At 42.6% G+C, this 16505-nt stretch overlaps 1 protein-coding gene across 4 annotated transcripts in view; it reads right to left on the reverse strand.

Annotated features, from left to right (window-relative positions):
- malt3 (MALT paracaspase 3) overlaps nucleotides 1–16505 on the reverse strand; it is a 118010-nt gene that overhangs the window by 45724 nt on the left and 55781 nt on the right. For 2 of the 4 annotated variants that reach the window (XM_041178601.1, XM_041178599.1), the window contains 6 exons: nucleotides 16355–16490; nucleotides 15686–15864; nucleotides 14187–14286; nucleotides 9464–9511; nucleotides 8581–8634; nucleotides 3717–3743 (listed from right to left, as the gene is read on the reverse strand). In XM_041178601.1, coding sequence (XP_041034535.1) covers nucleotides 3717–3743; nucleotides 8581–8634; nucleotides 9464–9511; nucleotides 14187–14286; nucleotides 15686–15864; nucleotides 16355–16490 — 544 coding nt within the window. Of the gene's footprint in view, nucleotides 1–3716; nucleotides 3744–8580; nucleotides 8635–9463; nucleotides 9512–14186; nucleotides 14287–15685; nucleotides 15865–16354; nucleotides 16491–16505 lie in introns of those variants that run through there. The other 2 variants (XM_041178600.1, XM_041178602.1) reach the window with 2 other exon arrangements.

Below are 16505 nucleotides of genomic sequence, written 5' to 3' on the forward strand. Positions count from 1 at the left end.
GTTGGAGATGGTCATTGCCTGGTACTTCTGTGGCATGAAAGTTTCTTGCCACTCATCAGCCCAAGCCTGGATGTTGTCCAGGTCTTGCTGCATTTGGACCATGGACAGCTTCAGTATCTGAGGAGTTGTGAATGGTGAACACTGTGCAATCATCAGTGAACATCCCCACTTCCAATCTTATGATGGAAGGAAGATCATTGATGATGCAGCTGAAAATGATTGGGCTGAGGACACTACCCTGAGGAACTCCTGCAGTGATGTCCTGGAGCTGAGATGATTGACCTCCAACAACCTCAATCATCTTCTTTTGTGCTAGGTATGACTCCAACCAGTGGAAAGTTTTCCCCCCCATTCCCGTTGACTCCAGTTTTGCTGTGGCTCCTTGATGCCACACTCGGTCAAATTCTGAGTTGATGTCAAGGGCAGTCACTCTCACCTCACCTCTGGAGTTCAGCTCTTTTTCCCATGTTTAAACCAAGGCTGTAATGAGGTCAGGAGCTGGGTGATCCTGGCGGAACCCAAACTGAGCATTAGTGAGCAGGTTATTCCTAAGCAAATGCCACTTGATAGCCCTGTTGATGAACCCTTCCATCACTTTACTGATGATCGAGAGTAGACTGATGGGGTGGCAACTGACTGGGTTGGATTAGTCCTGCTTTTTGTGTACAAGACATACCTGGGCAATTTTCCACATTATCGGGTAGAAGCCTCTGTTGTAGCTGTACTGAAACAACTTGGTTTGGGGCGCAGCAGGTTCCAGACCACAATCTTCAGCACTATTGCCAGAATATTGTCAGGTCTCATAGCCTTTACAGTGTCCAGTACCTTCAGCTGTTCCTTGATATCACGTGGAATGAATCGGAATGGCTGAAAACTGGCACCTGTGGACCTCCGGAGGCAGCCGAGATGGATCACCCACTTGGCACTTCTGGCTGAAGCTTCTTGCAAATGCTTCAGCCTTGTCTTTTGCACTGATGTGTTGGGCTCCCCCAGCATTAAGGATGGAAATATTTGTGAAGCCTCCTCCTCCAGTGAGTTATTTAATTGTCCACCACTATTCAAGACTGGATGTGGCAGGACTGCAAAGCTCAGGTCTGATCCATTGGTTGAACGTTGGATCGCTTAGCTCTGTCTGTTGCATGCTGCTTATGCTGTTTGGTATGCAAGTAGTCATGTTTTGTATGCCTGGTGATGCTGCTGCCTTGGCTTCCTGTACTCTTCATTGAACTCTTTATTCCTCTGCTATCTGAAAGACTAGGTCAATACAAAGGAGCCTGCTTCAACTCAGTGACCTAATAGAAATAACAAGAGCTTCTATCCGATCACGGCCAATACCACATTACCAGGTATCGTACGTGCAAAGTTTCATTTTGATTTGAATATAGCAAGAGCTTGCTAATGAGAATGGTCTTTTGGTGTTGAGTGAGAGTGAAATGTCTGAGCAAAGCCATAACTCATAATGCCTACATTATAACAATACTGCAAATGTACTAATTAGCTGTAAATCACTGAGGCATTCTGAGCATCTGAAAGGAACTATACAAATGGAAGTAAATTCTGTATTGCTCCCAGGGATTCCCTATCAGTACTGACACATCCCTGGGAGCCCCTGTAAATACTAATTTGAGCACAGTAAGCTTCCACAAAAACCAACATGACAGTGACCAATTAATCTGTTTTTAGTGACATTAGTCGATGGATAAATATTGGTCAGACACTGGGGAATCCATGTTCCTCTTCAAAATAGTGCCACAGAATCTTTGACATTCACCCGAGGGGGCAGACAAGGTCTTGGCTTAACATCTCACCTCTTACAGAGCAGTGCACCCTCAGTACAACAATAGAGCATTTGCCTAGGTTTTATGCTGCAGTCTCTGGAATGGAACTTGAATTCCCAATCTGCCCACTCAGGAGAGCTTGGCTGCCACCTAGCCCTTACCTTTCATTTGCAGTGTCTTCTGAAACCAATATAGATTCAGTCAGGGGGTAGGAATATTGGGAGTAAGTCCCAACAGCTACCATAGCCTAACCCTAATGCTACTCATTATCTAATGATGAAGGAATGGAGCAAGAGAATAAGTTGATAAACGTAAGCTGACCATTTGAGGCAATTGTTGTGAATGGTCGAATCTAGAAGTACAACCTCGCTGTCTCTCAAATTAAAGAACTAGCAGTACAGTGTACACGTCCCTGGGTTAGTAATGGAATTCCTGCAGAGGTTCACTGGTAGCAGATTGCTGGAATCCATCTACAGAAAATATAAATGGGCAGTTTTTAGCCAGTTGTGCTGTTTCTCTTAAGATTCCACCAATCTCCTGCAGCAGGAGAATGAGGGAACCATTGTATCACAAGAGCCAGGATCCTTATCTTTACATTGACACAAGAAGTCAAATATACCTTGACATTGGAAAATGTGGCATTTTCAAATGCAAGTGGTCTGGACAACCAAAGAATCTTACTCAAACAGAGCAACAATCTGAGCAACTGACAATCTCTTCCTGTGAAACAGCCATGGCTAGGGTTGCCGGCTGTGATTAAACGTATTCCTGGAGCTTTCATCGCGTGACTTGCCCTCAAGTTCCATCCTTGCAACGCACTGCCTTCCTACACCAATTGGAAAGCAAAAAGACTCACTACCCAATTGGATGATGCTTGACTGTCAGTCAAACAGCCTTTTTCTACCATTTTCAATATTTTCATATTTGGTAAAGAAAAATGTTCAGAGCAAATGACAGAAAAAAACCAATCTTTTTTACTGCCCCGATGATTTTATTCCAGGCTTGCACACAACAGTGTCCTGGAGATTGATCTTCAATTCCTAGAGACTCCAGGCCAATCCTGGAGGGTTGGCAACCCTAGCCATGGCTAATCTCCAACCTATCCTCAATACCAAGTATTCCAGGCTACTGTTAGCAGCTCATCATAGTACAACATGTGCCACACAACAGGGAAGGGATTTGATGAATGGGATTTTACATTGCTGAAAAGAGAGATATGCTGTCGAAGACTTTTGTCTTGCACTCATCAAGACAAATGCAAGAATGCCAAATTTCAAAAGATCACAACAATTTATAGTACAGGATAAAAGGGGTGCTGATTGGTTGGCAAGTCAACTCTGATTGGCTGAGGTGTTAACCATGGAGAAAGCAACTGGGAACTATGGGCTCCCCAAGTTCTGACAGCATGTCTCTCTTTTCAACAATATTCAAGTTCTGTACTACCAAGCAACTAATTGAATGTGCTTTTCTTGTCAGCTTCTTGAAATTCTGTATAACTTAAATCGGACAAATGCCTTTTTCCCTGTTGATGGGAAAAACAGCATGAGATCAATTAAAGAGGAATGAGGCTCATAAAGAGCATGAAAACCAACAAAGGCACATTTGGCCAAATGCTACTTACTACTGCCTTCCTACACCAATTGGAAAGCAAAAAGACTCACTACCCAATTGGATGATGCTTGACTGTCAGCCAAACAGCCTTTTACTACCATTTTCAATATTTTCATATTTGGTAAAGAAAAATGTTCAGAGCAAATGACAAAAAAAAACAATCTTTGGTAAGTAACAGGGAACTGTAGATAGTTTATAAAAAAACATTAGAACTGTTGTGACATAATTTCTCATGTCACATCCTGAGGGTATTTGATGTGGATTTGAGTGGATGCATCATAAAACCCAAAAGACACCTGCAAATAACTAAAGCTAGTGTTGACATACCACACAGTCTGACTTCTTGAGGCGTGTCTGAAAGAGAGAGAGAGAGAACAGGTAAGAGCAAGTGAAAGATCACGTCCTTATTCTTGTTATTAAGACAGAGGAACATGGTGGGCAGATTAAGCCAGGCCGTTTATCACCATAAATAAAAATGTTGTCAGTGAATCTCAACTTTCATTAATAATGCTAGCACTCTGACGAGACGGTGGGCATTTGTGAGGTTACTCTAGCAATGCTGCCAATCAGTAGTACACAGTCCACAAAGTAGTTGTCCTCACTTAATGGATCCCTGACTTACGGCTGAGGTCAGTTAAAGAAATAACATACTGTATGGTTGATTGAACCTTGGTTCCTGCCTGTTCAGAAGGGGTAACAGCTTTAAAGAGTTGCGCATGCTGCTTGGTTCCTGCTCTGTTCTCCATGCCCACTATTTTGCCTGGGGTCTTCGCAAGGCCAGCCTCCGTGCCTGACTGAAGCCAAGTTAAAGTATGTGATCTGGCTCCTGTTACAACAACTTATAATTATACAGCACCATTAGGGTAATGAAATGTCCCAAGGCACTTCACAAGGAGATATCAAGTCAGAAGACCAAAAGCTTGGTCAATGGGGTAATTTTTAAGGAGTGTCAAGTCAAAAGGTAACAAAAGGCACAGACAAGAGTTAAGTACAAAGGACCCTGATTGTAGATGACATACAACCAAATGGACAGTGCAACTGTGTGCCATCCACCCATTTCCACCAGGTGCTGAACGCCCAGTCAAAAAGATCCCTCGTGCCCACAGACAAAACAGCCTAGGATACGTCCCAATCTTTTTTTTTTTATGGGGCCAGAGGGAGCAGCCTTTGGCACACAAACTCGAATCCAGCCAGCCTGTCTGAGGCCTACCCCGACTCAAGACCACCTCTCTCCTTATGCTCGCCCTCCTCGAGTTCTGGCTGTTGGCCAGCTCAACATGGAAGGGGGCTGATTTCCTGCCCTCCCAGAACTGAAGAGATACAATCAGGCAGCCAAAGCTGACCAGTGGAAAGTAAATGAGGCTCTGGTCTATGAATGGATTCTCTAAGTTGATTCCTGGGATGACAGCGTTGTCCTCTGAGAAAATATTCTCCAGAGTTTAGAAAAATGAGAGGTGATCTCATCGAAATGTATAAAACTCTTAGAGGGATTGACAGGGTAGATGCTGAAAAGGTATTTCCCTATGGAGAGCCTAGAACTAAGGGTTATAATCTCAGGATAAATGGTCAGTCATTTAAGACCATGATGAGGAGAAATTTATTTACTCATAGGGCTGTGAATCTTTGGAGTCAGAGGGCTGTGGATGCACAGTTGATTATTATACTCAAGAGTGAAGCCAATGGGTTTTTGGACTCCAAAGGATTCAAGTGGGAAAATGGATGGGAAAATGGGATAAATGTAGACGTTCAGCCATGATCTTATCGAATGGCAGAACAGGCTTGAGATGTCCACGCCTGCTCCTGTTTTTTACATTTTTATCCTTCCGTTGGGAAGAACCGGATAGGTGGCAGGGTTCCAAGTCAGCAAAACATGCGAGATATTAGGATAGCAAACTCTTTCAGACAGAATCACAAAAGGCCACTTGGCCCGTCCGGTCTGAACTGGTCTCCTGAAAGAGCACTCTACCTAGTACCACTCCCCTGCCTTATCCCCGTAACCTTGCTCTTTTCATTTAGCAATCCAATTCCCTTTTGAATATCTCGATTGAACCTGCCTCCATCACCCTCTCAGAAAGCTCATTCCTGATTCCAACCATCCTCTGAGTGAAAAAGTTTTTCCTCACCTCAGTTTTACTCCTTTTGCTAATAATTTTGGGTTGTGCCCTCAAGTTTTTATTATTCGTTCATGGGACGTGGGCAGCATTTATTGCCCATTCCCAATTTCCCTTGTTCAGAGGGCATTTAAGAGTCAACCACATTGCTGTGTAGGCCAGACCAGCTAAGAATGACAGATTTCCTTCCCTAATGGACATTAGCGAACCAGATGCGTTTTTATGACAGTCGGCAATGGTTTCACGGTCACCATTAGACTTTTAATTTCAGATTTTTATTGGATTTAAATTCCACCATCTGCCATGGTGGGATTTGAACCTGAGTCCCAGAGCATTAGCCCTGGGTTTCTGGATTACCAGTCTAGTGACAATACCACTATGCCACTGCCTCCCCTAAGTGGGAATTTCTTGATGCTACATTCATTGGGAACAGTTTCTCACTATTCACCCTGTCCATATCCCTCAGGATCTTAAATGCCTCTATCAAGTCTCCTCTGAGCCTTCTTTTCACCAAGGAATATGGTCCCAATCTCTCCTCATATCTACAATTGCTTATCCCTGGAATCATTATTGCAAATCTCCTCTGTATTCTCTCTCAAGTATGGCGCCCGGAACTGGACGCAGTACACTGGATGAGGCCTAATTAGTGTCTTATACAAGTTCAATATGACCTTCCTGCTCTTGTACTCAATGCCCCTATTAATAAAGCCTAAAATACTACATGCTTTATTAACTGCTCTCTCAACATGCCCTGCCATTTCAGTGACTTATGTACATATTCTGAGGTTCCTCTGTTCCTGCACCTCCTTTAGGGTTTCTCCCTTTACTTTATACTGACTGTCTGTATTCTTCCTGCCAAAATGAATCATTTCACACTTCTCTGCATTGAACTTCATCTGTCAGTTGTCTGCCCAATCCACCAACACGTCTATGCTCTTTTGAAGTTCAAGACTATCCTCATCACAGTTGACATTTCCAGACGAAGGGTCATTCGGACTCGAAGCATCAACTGTATCCCACTCTGCAGATGCTGTTAGACCTGCTGAGTTTTTCCAGGTATTTTTGTTTCTGTTTCCAATCTTCATATCATCTGCAAATTTTGAAATCATGCCCTGAACACCACAATCTAGGGCATTAATACATATGAGGAAGAGCAAGGGTCCCAACACTGAACCCTGGGGAACTCCACTACAAATCTTCCTGCAATCTGAAAAATAACCATTAACCACTACTTGTTTCAGATTTCCAGCATCTGCAGTATTTTGCTTTTACATTAACCACTACTCTTTGTTTCCTGTTCCTCAGCCAATTTCTTATCCAAGTGCCTACTTTCCCTTTTACTCCATGAGCTAGAATTTTGCTCACAAGTCTGTTTTGTGGCACTGTATCAAATGCCTTTTGAAAATCCATATAGACCACATCAACAACATTGCCCCCATCAACCTTCTCTGTTACCTCATCAAAAAACTCCAGCAAGTTAGGTAATCATGATTTTCCTTGAATGAATTCATGCTGGCTTTCCTTAATTATCCTGCACTTATCTAAGTGATTATTGATTTTGTCCCAAACTATAGTTTAAAATATATATAGACAGTAAAACTTAATTGTGAGTAACATGAAGGGAAGAACTAATACAAAAGGCTCACGGCAGACAGTGCAGGATTGTAAGTCTGTTTTAGGAGGGAAAGTTAAGGCTTCCTGGCCACAATTTTAATGCGTAAAACCCACGTAGTCAGGTAGAGATATTTCGCTTCTAAACCCTGGGTGTATGACAATTCAGATCAGATGATTTTCTTTTCATTAACAAGTGGATCAACATTCAAAACATAACAAAGCAATAATTTCTTTTCTTTATTCTTTCATGGGATATGAGCATCGCTGGCAAGGCCAGTATTTGTTGCCTATCCCTAATTGCCCTTGAACTGAGTGGATTGCTTATCCATTTCAGAGGACAGTTAACAGTCAACCACATTGCTGTGGGTCTGGAGTCACATGTAGGCCAGACCAGTAAGGAGGGCAGATTTCCTTCCCTAAAGGACTTTTGAAACAATCGCGACAGTTGTTATGGTCACCATTACAGAGACTAGCTTTATATTTTAAAAATAATTTTTATTCAATTATGGGACGTGGGCATCGCTGGCTAGGCCAGCATTTATTGCCCATCCCTAATTCCCCTAGAGAAGGTGGTGGTGGTCTGTCTTCTTGAACCTCTGCAGTCCATGTGGTGTAGGTACACCCACAGTGCTGTTAGGGAGGGAGTTCCAGGATTTTGACCCAGTGGCAGTGAAGGAACAGTGATATATTTCCAAGTCAGGATGGTAAGTGGCTTGAAGGGGAACTTCCAGATGATAGTGTTCCCACGTATCTGCTGCCCTTGTCCTTCTAGATGGTAGGTGTTGTGGGTTTGGAAGGTGCTGCCTAAGGAGCTTGGTGAGTTCCTGCAATGCATCTTGTAGAAGGTACACACTGCTGCCAATGTTTATTGGTGGTGGAGGGAATGAATTGTTTGTGGATGGGGTGCCAATGAAGCAGGCTGCTTTGTCTTGGATGGTATCAAGCTTTTTGAGTGTTGTTGGAGCTGCACTCATCCAGGCAAGTGGGGAGTATTCCATCACACTCCTGACTTGTAGATTTTGGACAGCTTTTGGGGAGCCAGGAGGTGAGTTACTCACCGCAGGATTCCTAACCTCTGACCTGCTTTTGTAACCACTGTATTTATGTGACTAGTCCAGTTCAGTTTCTGATCAATGGTAACCCTCAGGATGTTGATTCCAGGTTTATTAATTAATTGAATTTAAATTCTACCAGCTGCTGTAATGGGATTTGAACTCATGCCCCCAGAGCATTTAGGCTGCACCTCTAGATTACTAATTCAGTGACATTACCAATACACCACCCTCTTCCCCATTTTAATGGATGAATAGACCATTAGCCAGGGGTTATGGACATGGAAGCTGTGGTTTGCAGTTCAAGGATAGGCAGCTTTCAGCAGGAACAGGTTTACCAAAGGAAAAGCTCCCCGCTTTCTTGCTTCACGCACACAAACAAATTCAGATTATTCTAAGCATTCTCAGATCTACCTGGCTTCCGGAAGACAGTCGGGGACTTTGCTGTTACCTTCCTCTCACCAGAGCCTGAAAATGAATAACAGCTCATTATTTCATTCATAATAACATACTAAATCCCATCTGGGCCTTGAAACAAACCTCAAATGAGGAGCACCCCATGAACCAGCATTACTCCTTTCAGTGGTGACAATTAGGGGTGATCTAATAGAAGCACTTAAGATAATTTTAGTTTTTATTTAGTTAAGATAGTTGACAGAAATGATGTCCTCTGGTGGGAGAGTCCAGAACAAGGTTAACATTAGAAGCAGACCATTCAGGGGGCAGTAACAGGAAGCACTTCTTCACACTAAGTGTAATGGAAATCTGGAACTCTTCTCTCCAAGATGTTGTTGAGGTTGGGGGTCTATTGAAAATTTCAAATTTGACATTGATGGATTTTATAAAGCTGTTAAGGGTTAAGGAACTAGGATGGCTAGTTGGAGTTTAAGATACAGGTCAGCCATTATCAAATTGAAAGACGGAATGAGCTTGAGGGGCCGCATGGCCTCCCTGTGTTCCCAGGTTCCTTTTCACCATCAGGCCCAGGTTGCAGGGATGACAAACTCCTTGCTCTCTGCTAGTTGTAAGAATCCTGTCTGAAGTCAGCTTGGAAGCTCTCATCTTAATTTATTGAGCCACTGGTCTACAGAATAAAAGTATGATTAACCCAATAAAAAATATAAAGGATTCTAAGTTTGACAACGGAATGGATTGGGCAGTGGACACACTGGGCCAGATTCACGCCCTAGTATTAGGTGGAAGTGCCAGACAACCCTTTCTAATTTTAGAATTGGATCTTTAACACTTTAGTTCATCAATGTTTATTGGAAATGCTCTAAGAAAAACAAGTTTTTACCTGTCACCCTGAGGGAAGGTAATGATACTGCTATAGAGATGTTTTCAGCTGTAAGAGAGAAATAGACGAGATTAAATTTCAAAAATTGAAAGCGGCTCACAGATATACCTAGAACAGGAACATCAGAAAATGACAGAACTAATCAGGCTATATGAATATAGATTTAGTTTTTTATTGGACATACATCCAGGACAAAACAGCCTGATGATTGTCACCCCCTCTACCACCTTCAACATTCACTCCCTCCACCACCGATGCACAGTTGCAGCAGTGTATACCATGTATAAGATGCACTGCAGCAACTCACCAAGGCTCATTTGACAGCACCTTCCAAACCCACGACTGCTACCACCTAGATGGACAAAGGCAACAGGTACACCCACCACCTGCAATTTCCCCTCCAAGTTACACACTATCTCCATGTGGACATTTATCGCCATTTCTTCATTTTTACTGGGTCAATGTTCTGAAACTAACAGCACCTTCACCACATGAACTGCAATGGTTCTAGAAGGCAGCTCACCACTGCATTCTCAAGGGCATCTAGGGATGGGGAATAAATGCTGGTTTTGCTCATGATGCCCGCATCCAAAGTAGGAATAAAGGAATACACAGATTAAGATCAGTGTTAAAAAGCACAAATGAATTTCATGCAAATACATATACCCTACAGTCTAAGTGTGAATCAGAACTTTTATACAAAACATTTCTGTTTTGATTTGTGGTGAATTTTATAATCATTGTGAGGAATGTAATACTTCTTCGGGTTTTAGTAGCTGGTGTCAGCAAGCATTAATCTCTGAGCCAGGCACAGTATGGTTTTGCGGCGTAGTAAAGCCAAATTTATGCTTCTCAGCCCAGCACCTTTATGTCCGTTATAAAAAACCTCAGATAACAAGCAAAGCATGCTATGTGTTTTTGTCCCAAGCTTAAATGAAAAGGACCTGTTTGACATTTTCACAAATCTCACACCTGCCATCCTTGGATCCTCTCTAACTGCCACTGGCAACTTGGTGATAATTAGCTTGGAATTATGAATACAGAACATCTGTAATACCAGTGTGAGATATATGTCAATCACATAAGAGCCAATTTGCACATAGCAAAGTGATAACAACCAAATAGTGTGGTTTGTAGTAATGGTGATTTGAGGATCAGGATAGGTGTGACGCAAAGATTGTGACCCTGTCCAAGAACAAGGGCGACTGTAGCTATTGCAACAACAGTTGAGGCATCTCCTTGCTGAGCATCATGTGTAAAGTATTTGCTTGTGCTGCCCTTGTCAGGCTGCAGATCCTGGCTGAACGCATCTATCCTGAAAGCCAGTGTGGTTTCAGAACTGGAAGATCCACAATTGACATGATCTTCCCAGTCCGGCAACTACAAGAGAAAAGCCGTGGAGGACATTATATATTCCCTTCTAGATGTCATCAAGATATTTGCCCACGTGAGCAGAGACAGTCTATTAAAGCTGAAGAGAAATGGCTGTCCTCTGAAGCTGCTCAATGTGATCTCCTCTTTCCATGACAACTTCATGGATAAGGTCAGCCATGATGGGGCAACATTAGAACCCTTCAAGATCTGCAGTGGGGTCAAACATGGCTGTGTTCTGGCACCAACACTCTTTGGCATATTCTTCTCTTTGCTGCTGATGACCCTCAGATCATCTACAAAGGGTGCCTATTTACATACCGGAACTGACGGAAAGCTGTTCAGCTTTGCCCACCTGAGATCCAAGACTAAAGTGCACCAAGTCCTCATCAGAGAGCTGATTTACGCTGATGATGCTGCACTAACATTCCATACCGAGGAGCACCTTCAGCAGCAAATGAGCAGACTTTCTCACACCTTTAAAGAGTTGGTTTGACCATCAGCATTAGGAAGACAAATGTCATGGTGCAGGATGTTGCCATACTGCCATCTATCAGCATTAACAATGTGAACTGGGGGAGGTTGTTGATAGCTTCACATATCTAGGCTTCACAATCACTAGCAATCTGTCAATTGATGCTGAAATAAACTCATGTATCACAAAAGCTGCAGCTGTTATGCCCAAGCTGAGTAAGGGAGTGGGGAACAACAGCAACCTGATCAGGAACACCAAACTGCGAGTCTATCAAACCTGTGTCTTCAGTACACTCCCCTACAGTGATGAGACCTGGACAGCATATGCGAGGCAGGGGAAAAAGCTGAACAGCTTCCACCTTCGCTGTCTCAGGCGCATCCCCAGTACGACCTCTGCACTGATTCACCATGTTCATCAGATGGATGACGGCCATATACCCAAAAACCTTCTGTACAGTGAACTGGCCACTGGGTCATGACCTCCTCAGCATCAATACCTCTGCTACAAGGACACCTACAAGTGAGATATGGAGATGGTGGACAATGACACTGGCAACTAAGAGACAGTCGCTGACAGCCATGACCTCTGGAGGATGAATCTTTAGAGCGGCATTGGAAAAGAAGAGCGGTAAGGAGCTCAGCTGACCCAGAGAAAATAGAGGCCAGTGAATCGTGCACCTTCTCAGCCCACTGCCTTCCTCTGCGGCAAATTTGGCAGAGACTGCAATGCCAGAGTGGAACTCCTGATCCACACCATGTGACATTTAACACAGTTGACCATCACTGTGCAAACCACCATCTCATGAAACTGAAGGATGCCAATGATTGAGTGTTAAATATTGGCCAGGACACTGGGGAGAACAGCTGTACCCTTTATCTGAAATAGTGTCATGGCAAGTTTTACATTTACCTCAAGAGGGCAGACTGGGTTTCCCAAAAGATGGCACCTCTGGCAGTGCAGCACTCTCTGTCTCCCTCCCTTTTTAAAAAAAACACATGTTCAGAAGTGTATGTGTTAAGATGACTTGATGTAAATGCCAGTATTGTGATTGTGACCCCTCAGACCTGGGTGCAATTCACCCTGGACTTGTGACATGAGGGATCTTCTGACTGTAACCAGACTTGACTCAGTTTCTGGGCACCAGTCCAGAAGAAAAAATGTTCCCCCCCCCACTTCTCCTGGATGAGTAAAGCAACATCATCCCATTTTATTGACATTAAAGTAGATGGAACACTCTGTATTATAGAAAAATGATTATTCTAATGAACATAAATAGAGTGGGAATATAAAAATAAAGCACCACAAAATTCAATTCAGTTCCTGATCATCACTGCTAATATCTTGTAGAATATTCATGGTTTTCAATTTAATACTAACGCAACATTTTTCTTGTTCCAAACATTAATACAACGATTGAGGGACAATAAAATCAGAAGTGAGTCACTATGAGATGTCCTTAGTACAGGTAGTCAGCTAATTAAGGAGTTACCTAGGCCCGGTAGGATGTTCCTAGTGTTATGGACTGGAGTGGGATTAAATTAAACAGCCCTGATTTATCCACTCACTACCCACCCGTAAACAGAAAGGTGTTTTTGACTTTTGATTTCCTTCTTTACAAGTGGTGGCATATTTTCCTCAACCCTTCAGTTTTGAAGTTATTTAATTTTCTATTAATAACCCCACAGCAAATTCGAGACAAGGTCAAATAATGCAGGAAGGAGTTTCGCAATGTCTGCTCCTTTTGCATTCATACAACAAAAGAGGAATAAGGGAAAGAAGGGCTCAGGGCAAAGACCACAATAAAAATAAGAATTATGGTTTCACGTGTGGCCAGAGTCCAGAATCAGTGTCCATGGAAAGTTCTTTCAGGTGGCTTTGACTGGCAGAATTCATGGTCTTGGTCCTAGGAACTCAGTTGCAGGTTGGGTCTGTTGAAGATGCAGCAAAATGTTCTTGTATCCTGGGTATTAGTTCACTCTGTAGGGGAAATACAGGGTTCTTTCGGCAAATCAGACTCAGAGAGATGGAGGTTAGAGACAGACTGCTAGCCTGGAGTCCGGTTTTCTCTTTTGAGGTTAAACCACAACTGAAGATAAAATTCAACAGCTGTCTAATTAAAGGAATTCAAACAGCTCAAGCATCGGCCATGTGACAAGGTGGTTTTGGGTTGAGCTTTTCAACTAACAAGGTGCCTGGTTGAAACCCATTGTGTTTTGGAGCAGGTAATGGTGGGGCCATTAGCACAACATTGGAGATTAGGCGTCACAAATAGCTCTACCTTTGTTCACAGCTGGCTGGTGCAGACTTATCATCTACAAATCCTTGGTGTTGGCTTGGCTGGAATGTTTATACAATTCAAATCAGATTCCAGGAGGAGGATGATGAGGCAGCCTTTGTCCATTGGAACAGCTCAGAATTTTCCAAAACTACGAGCATGCAGCCACTTTTATCAACCCAGCAATTGTCCATTTTGAAAAACAGAAAAATAAAATAATTTTATAAAGTAGCCAGGCTGATGTAGATATATATATATATATATATTTTTCTTCCTGTCTCCTGGACTGGATATTAGGGAAACACTTCATGACTGAATTCCAGAAAAGCATGGCCTTCGATTATTGGTATTTACAATCACTGTCACAATGCAGAGATATCCCGAATCTCGTCACTGCATGATGTTAAGTTCCAGAATATTTGACCCATTTTTGGGGGGAGCTAAATAATAAATTAGGAGAAAAGGATAGGAAGGAATATAGGGACAAGGTTAGAAGAAGAGGAGAGAGAGAAGGTTTGTGTGGAGCATAAACATCAGCTGAATGGCTGTAAATTCTATATAATTCTGTGACATGTTAGCAACAACACTGTACCAGTATTTACCTACGCTCACGTCAGCCGCAGAACTCCAGCACTCCTGCCCCTGGTCATTGGTGACTGAACACAAGTATGTCCCATGGTGTCTTACCTCAGCCGTGGCTATCTAGACAGAGAAAATAAAATGTACCTTTATCAATAGAACCTAGACAGCCACAGCATCTAACTGGTCACAGTTTAGTGATTGCACCTCTGCAGGCTTAATTCCCTGTGAGGGAATTTGTTGATGTTCACGTGGAGGCCAACACGTAATGATTGGGGCAAATGGTCTGTTTCCTTTGTTATTTCTGATAACTAGAAGGCAACCATAAAAAGGGCCATGGGAATGAATGAAAAAACATCCCCAATTGCCTTTGAATTGAATGCCTTGTCTGGCTATTTCAAAAGGCAGTTAAGAGTCAACCACATTGCTGTGAGTTTGGAATGTTGTGTAGGCCAGACCAGGTAAGAATGGCAAATTTTCTTCATTAGTGAAACAGATGGGTTTTTACAGCAATCAATGATAGTTTCATGGTCACCATTCCTGAGACTAGCTTTTTAATTCTAGATTTGTTAATTAATTAAATTTAAATCCCACCAGCTGTCACGGTGGGATTTGAACCTATGTCCCCAGGGATTTAGCCTAGGCCTCTAGACTACCACCAGGCCACCGCCATCCCCTTGTTAGTAGTTCATGGTTGACCTATATCTTAACTCCATCTACCTGCCTCGGATCCATCTGCCTAATAAAAACCTATCAATCTTAACTTTAAAAATTTCAATTGACTTCCAGGCTCAACAGCATTTTGAGGGAGACAGTTCCAGATTTCCACTACCCTTTCTGTTCCAAAGAACTTGTGTACATTAAGATGAAAGCAAAATACTGTGGATGTTGGAATTATGAAATAAAATCAGAAAATACTGGAAAAGTTCAGCAGGTCTGGCAGCATCTTTGGAGAGAGAAACAGAGTTAACATTTTGAGTCCCTATGACGCTTCTACAGAGCTGAAGTGAGGTAGAAATGTGATTGATTTTACACTGTTTAGGATGGGGCGGGGCAGATGGAGCAAAATAGAAGGGCAGAGATAGGCGGGAGCTAAGGAGAGATTGACAAAGGAAGTGTTAATGGTAGTGGCAAGGACTGAAGAAGGTGCTGACAGCGGCAAAATGTGTTAATAGCAGAACAAGGATGAGCACTCTGTGAAAGTACAACATAGAAACAAATGGCCCTGTGGGATGGGTGGAGAGGATTTGGGGAAAAGGGATTAAAAATATGAGTAAATAAAAATAAATAAATAATCCTGCAGCTTTACACCAGACAAATATTCTCACACCATTCAACAATGCACTCTGTACCAATCAAATACTCTCACCCTTCAGATCTAGGCCAATCAAATAGTCTTGTATTAATCAGTACTTTGACAGGCAAACCACACACTAAGGCTCCTTAGTAGAGCTGTGTTTAGACCAAACAATTGTTTTTGCATTCATTGGCAGTTAGTAAAAGACATAATCTGTTAACTTACCACGAATTCAACTTTAGTTTGGTGAGGTAACTGAATGCCATTTTTGTACCATTGGTATTTTGGAGCAGGAATTCCAAATGCAACACACCTCAGGGATGCTCTCTGGCCAACTTTGACCCTCAAAGATTCAGGCTGTAGTCCAATCACTGGCTCTCCCCGCCATCTGTGAGGTAATGCTGCTATCAGGGTAAACAAAAACAATACTTATAAGAAAAGCAAAATACTGCAGATGCTGATTAAACACACAGAATATGGAATTGCCATGTAAAAAGTCAAACCTATCCTTTTGTTTACAAATAACGATGGACCTACAATGTATTGCCAGACGTAGCAGGACAGGGGGGAGTCTAGAACCTGGCTGGAGAGGTTGAAGAATCAACTGATTGTGGGACAAATTGAAGGGGAGCTACCCCGAGCTATGCAAACTTCTGTGCAGAAAGTCCGAGGGCAACACTGGCAAAGACCACCCTTCAAATGGGGGAAAGGCACATGTTGAAAATTGCCTTAAAAGGAAAGTGATCGTTTTCCCTCAAAACAAGAAGCAATGCAAACAAAAGCTTGAAAACTTTTGAGTTATAAGGAGCAAAAGCAGCAACAAATTATCTCAAAGTTCATGAAGCAGCCACTAATTCCTATGTGATAACCAATTATAAACGAAGGAACCATTACCAGATCTTATAAAATGAACTTTGACCTTTGCCCATTTGCTGAAAACACACTGGTTCTGCTGATCATTGACTCGGCACACGTAGATTCCACTCTTCCTCTCATTAACAAGCAGCACTGAGTGAACGGCCCCGACAATCTGTAACCAACATAA

The sequence above is a fragment of the Carcharodon carcharias genome, chromosome 32 (genome assembly GCF_017639515.1).
Source record: "Carcharodon carcharias isolate sCarCar2 chromosome 32, sCarCar2.pri, whole genome shotgun sequence".
Taxonomy (NCBI): domain Eukaryota; kingdom Metazoa; phylum Chordata; class Chondrichthyes; order Lamniformes; family Lamnidae; genus Carcharodon; species Carcharodon carcharias.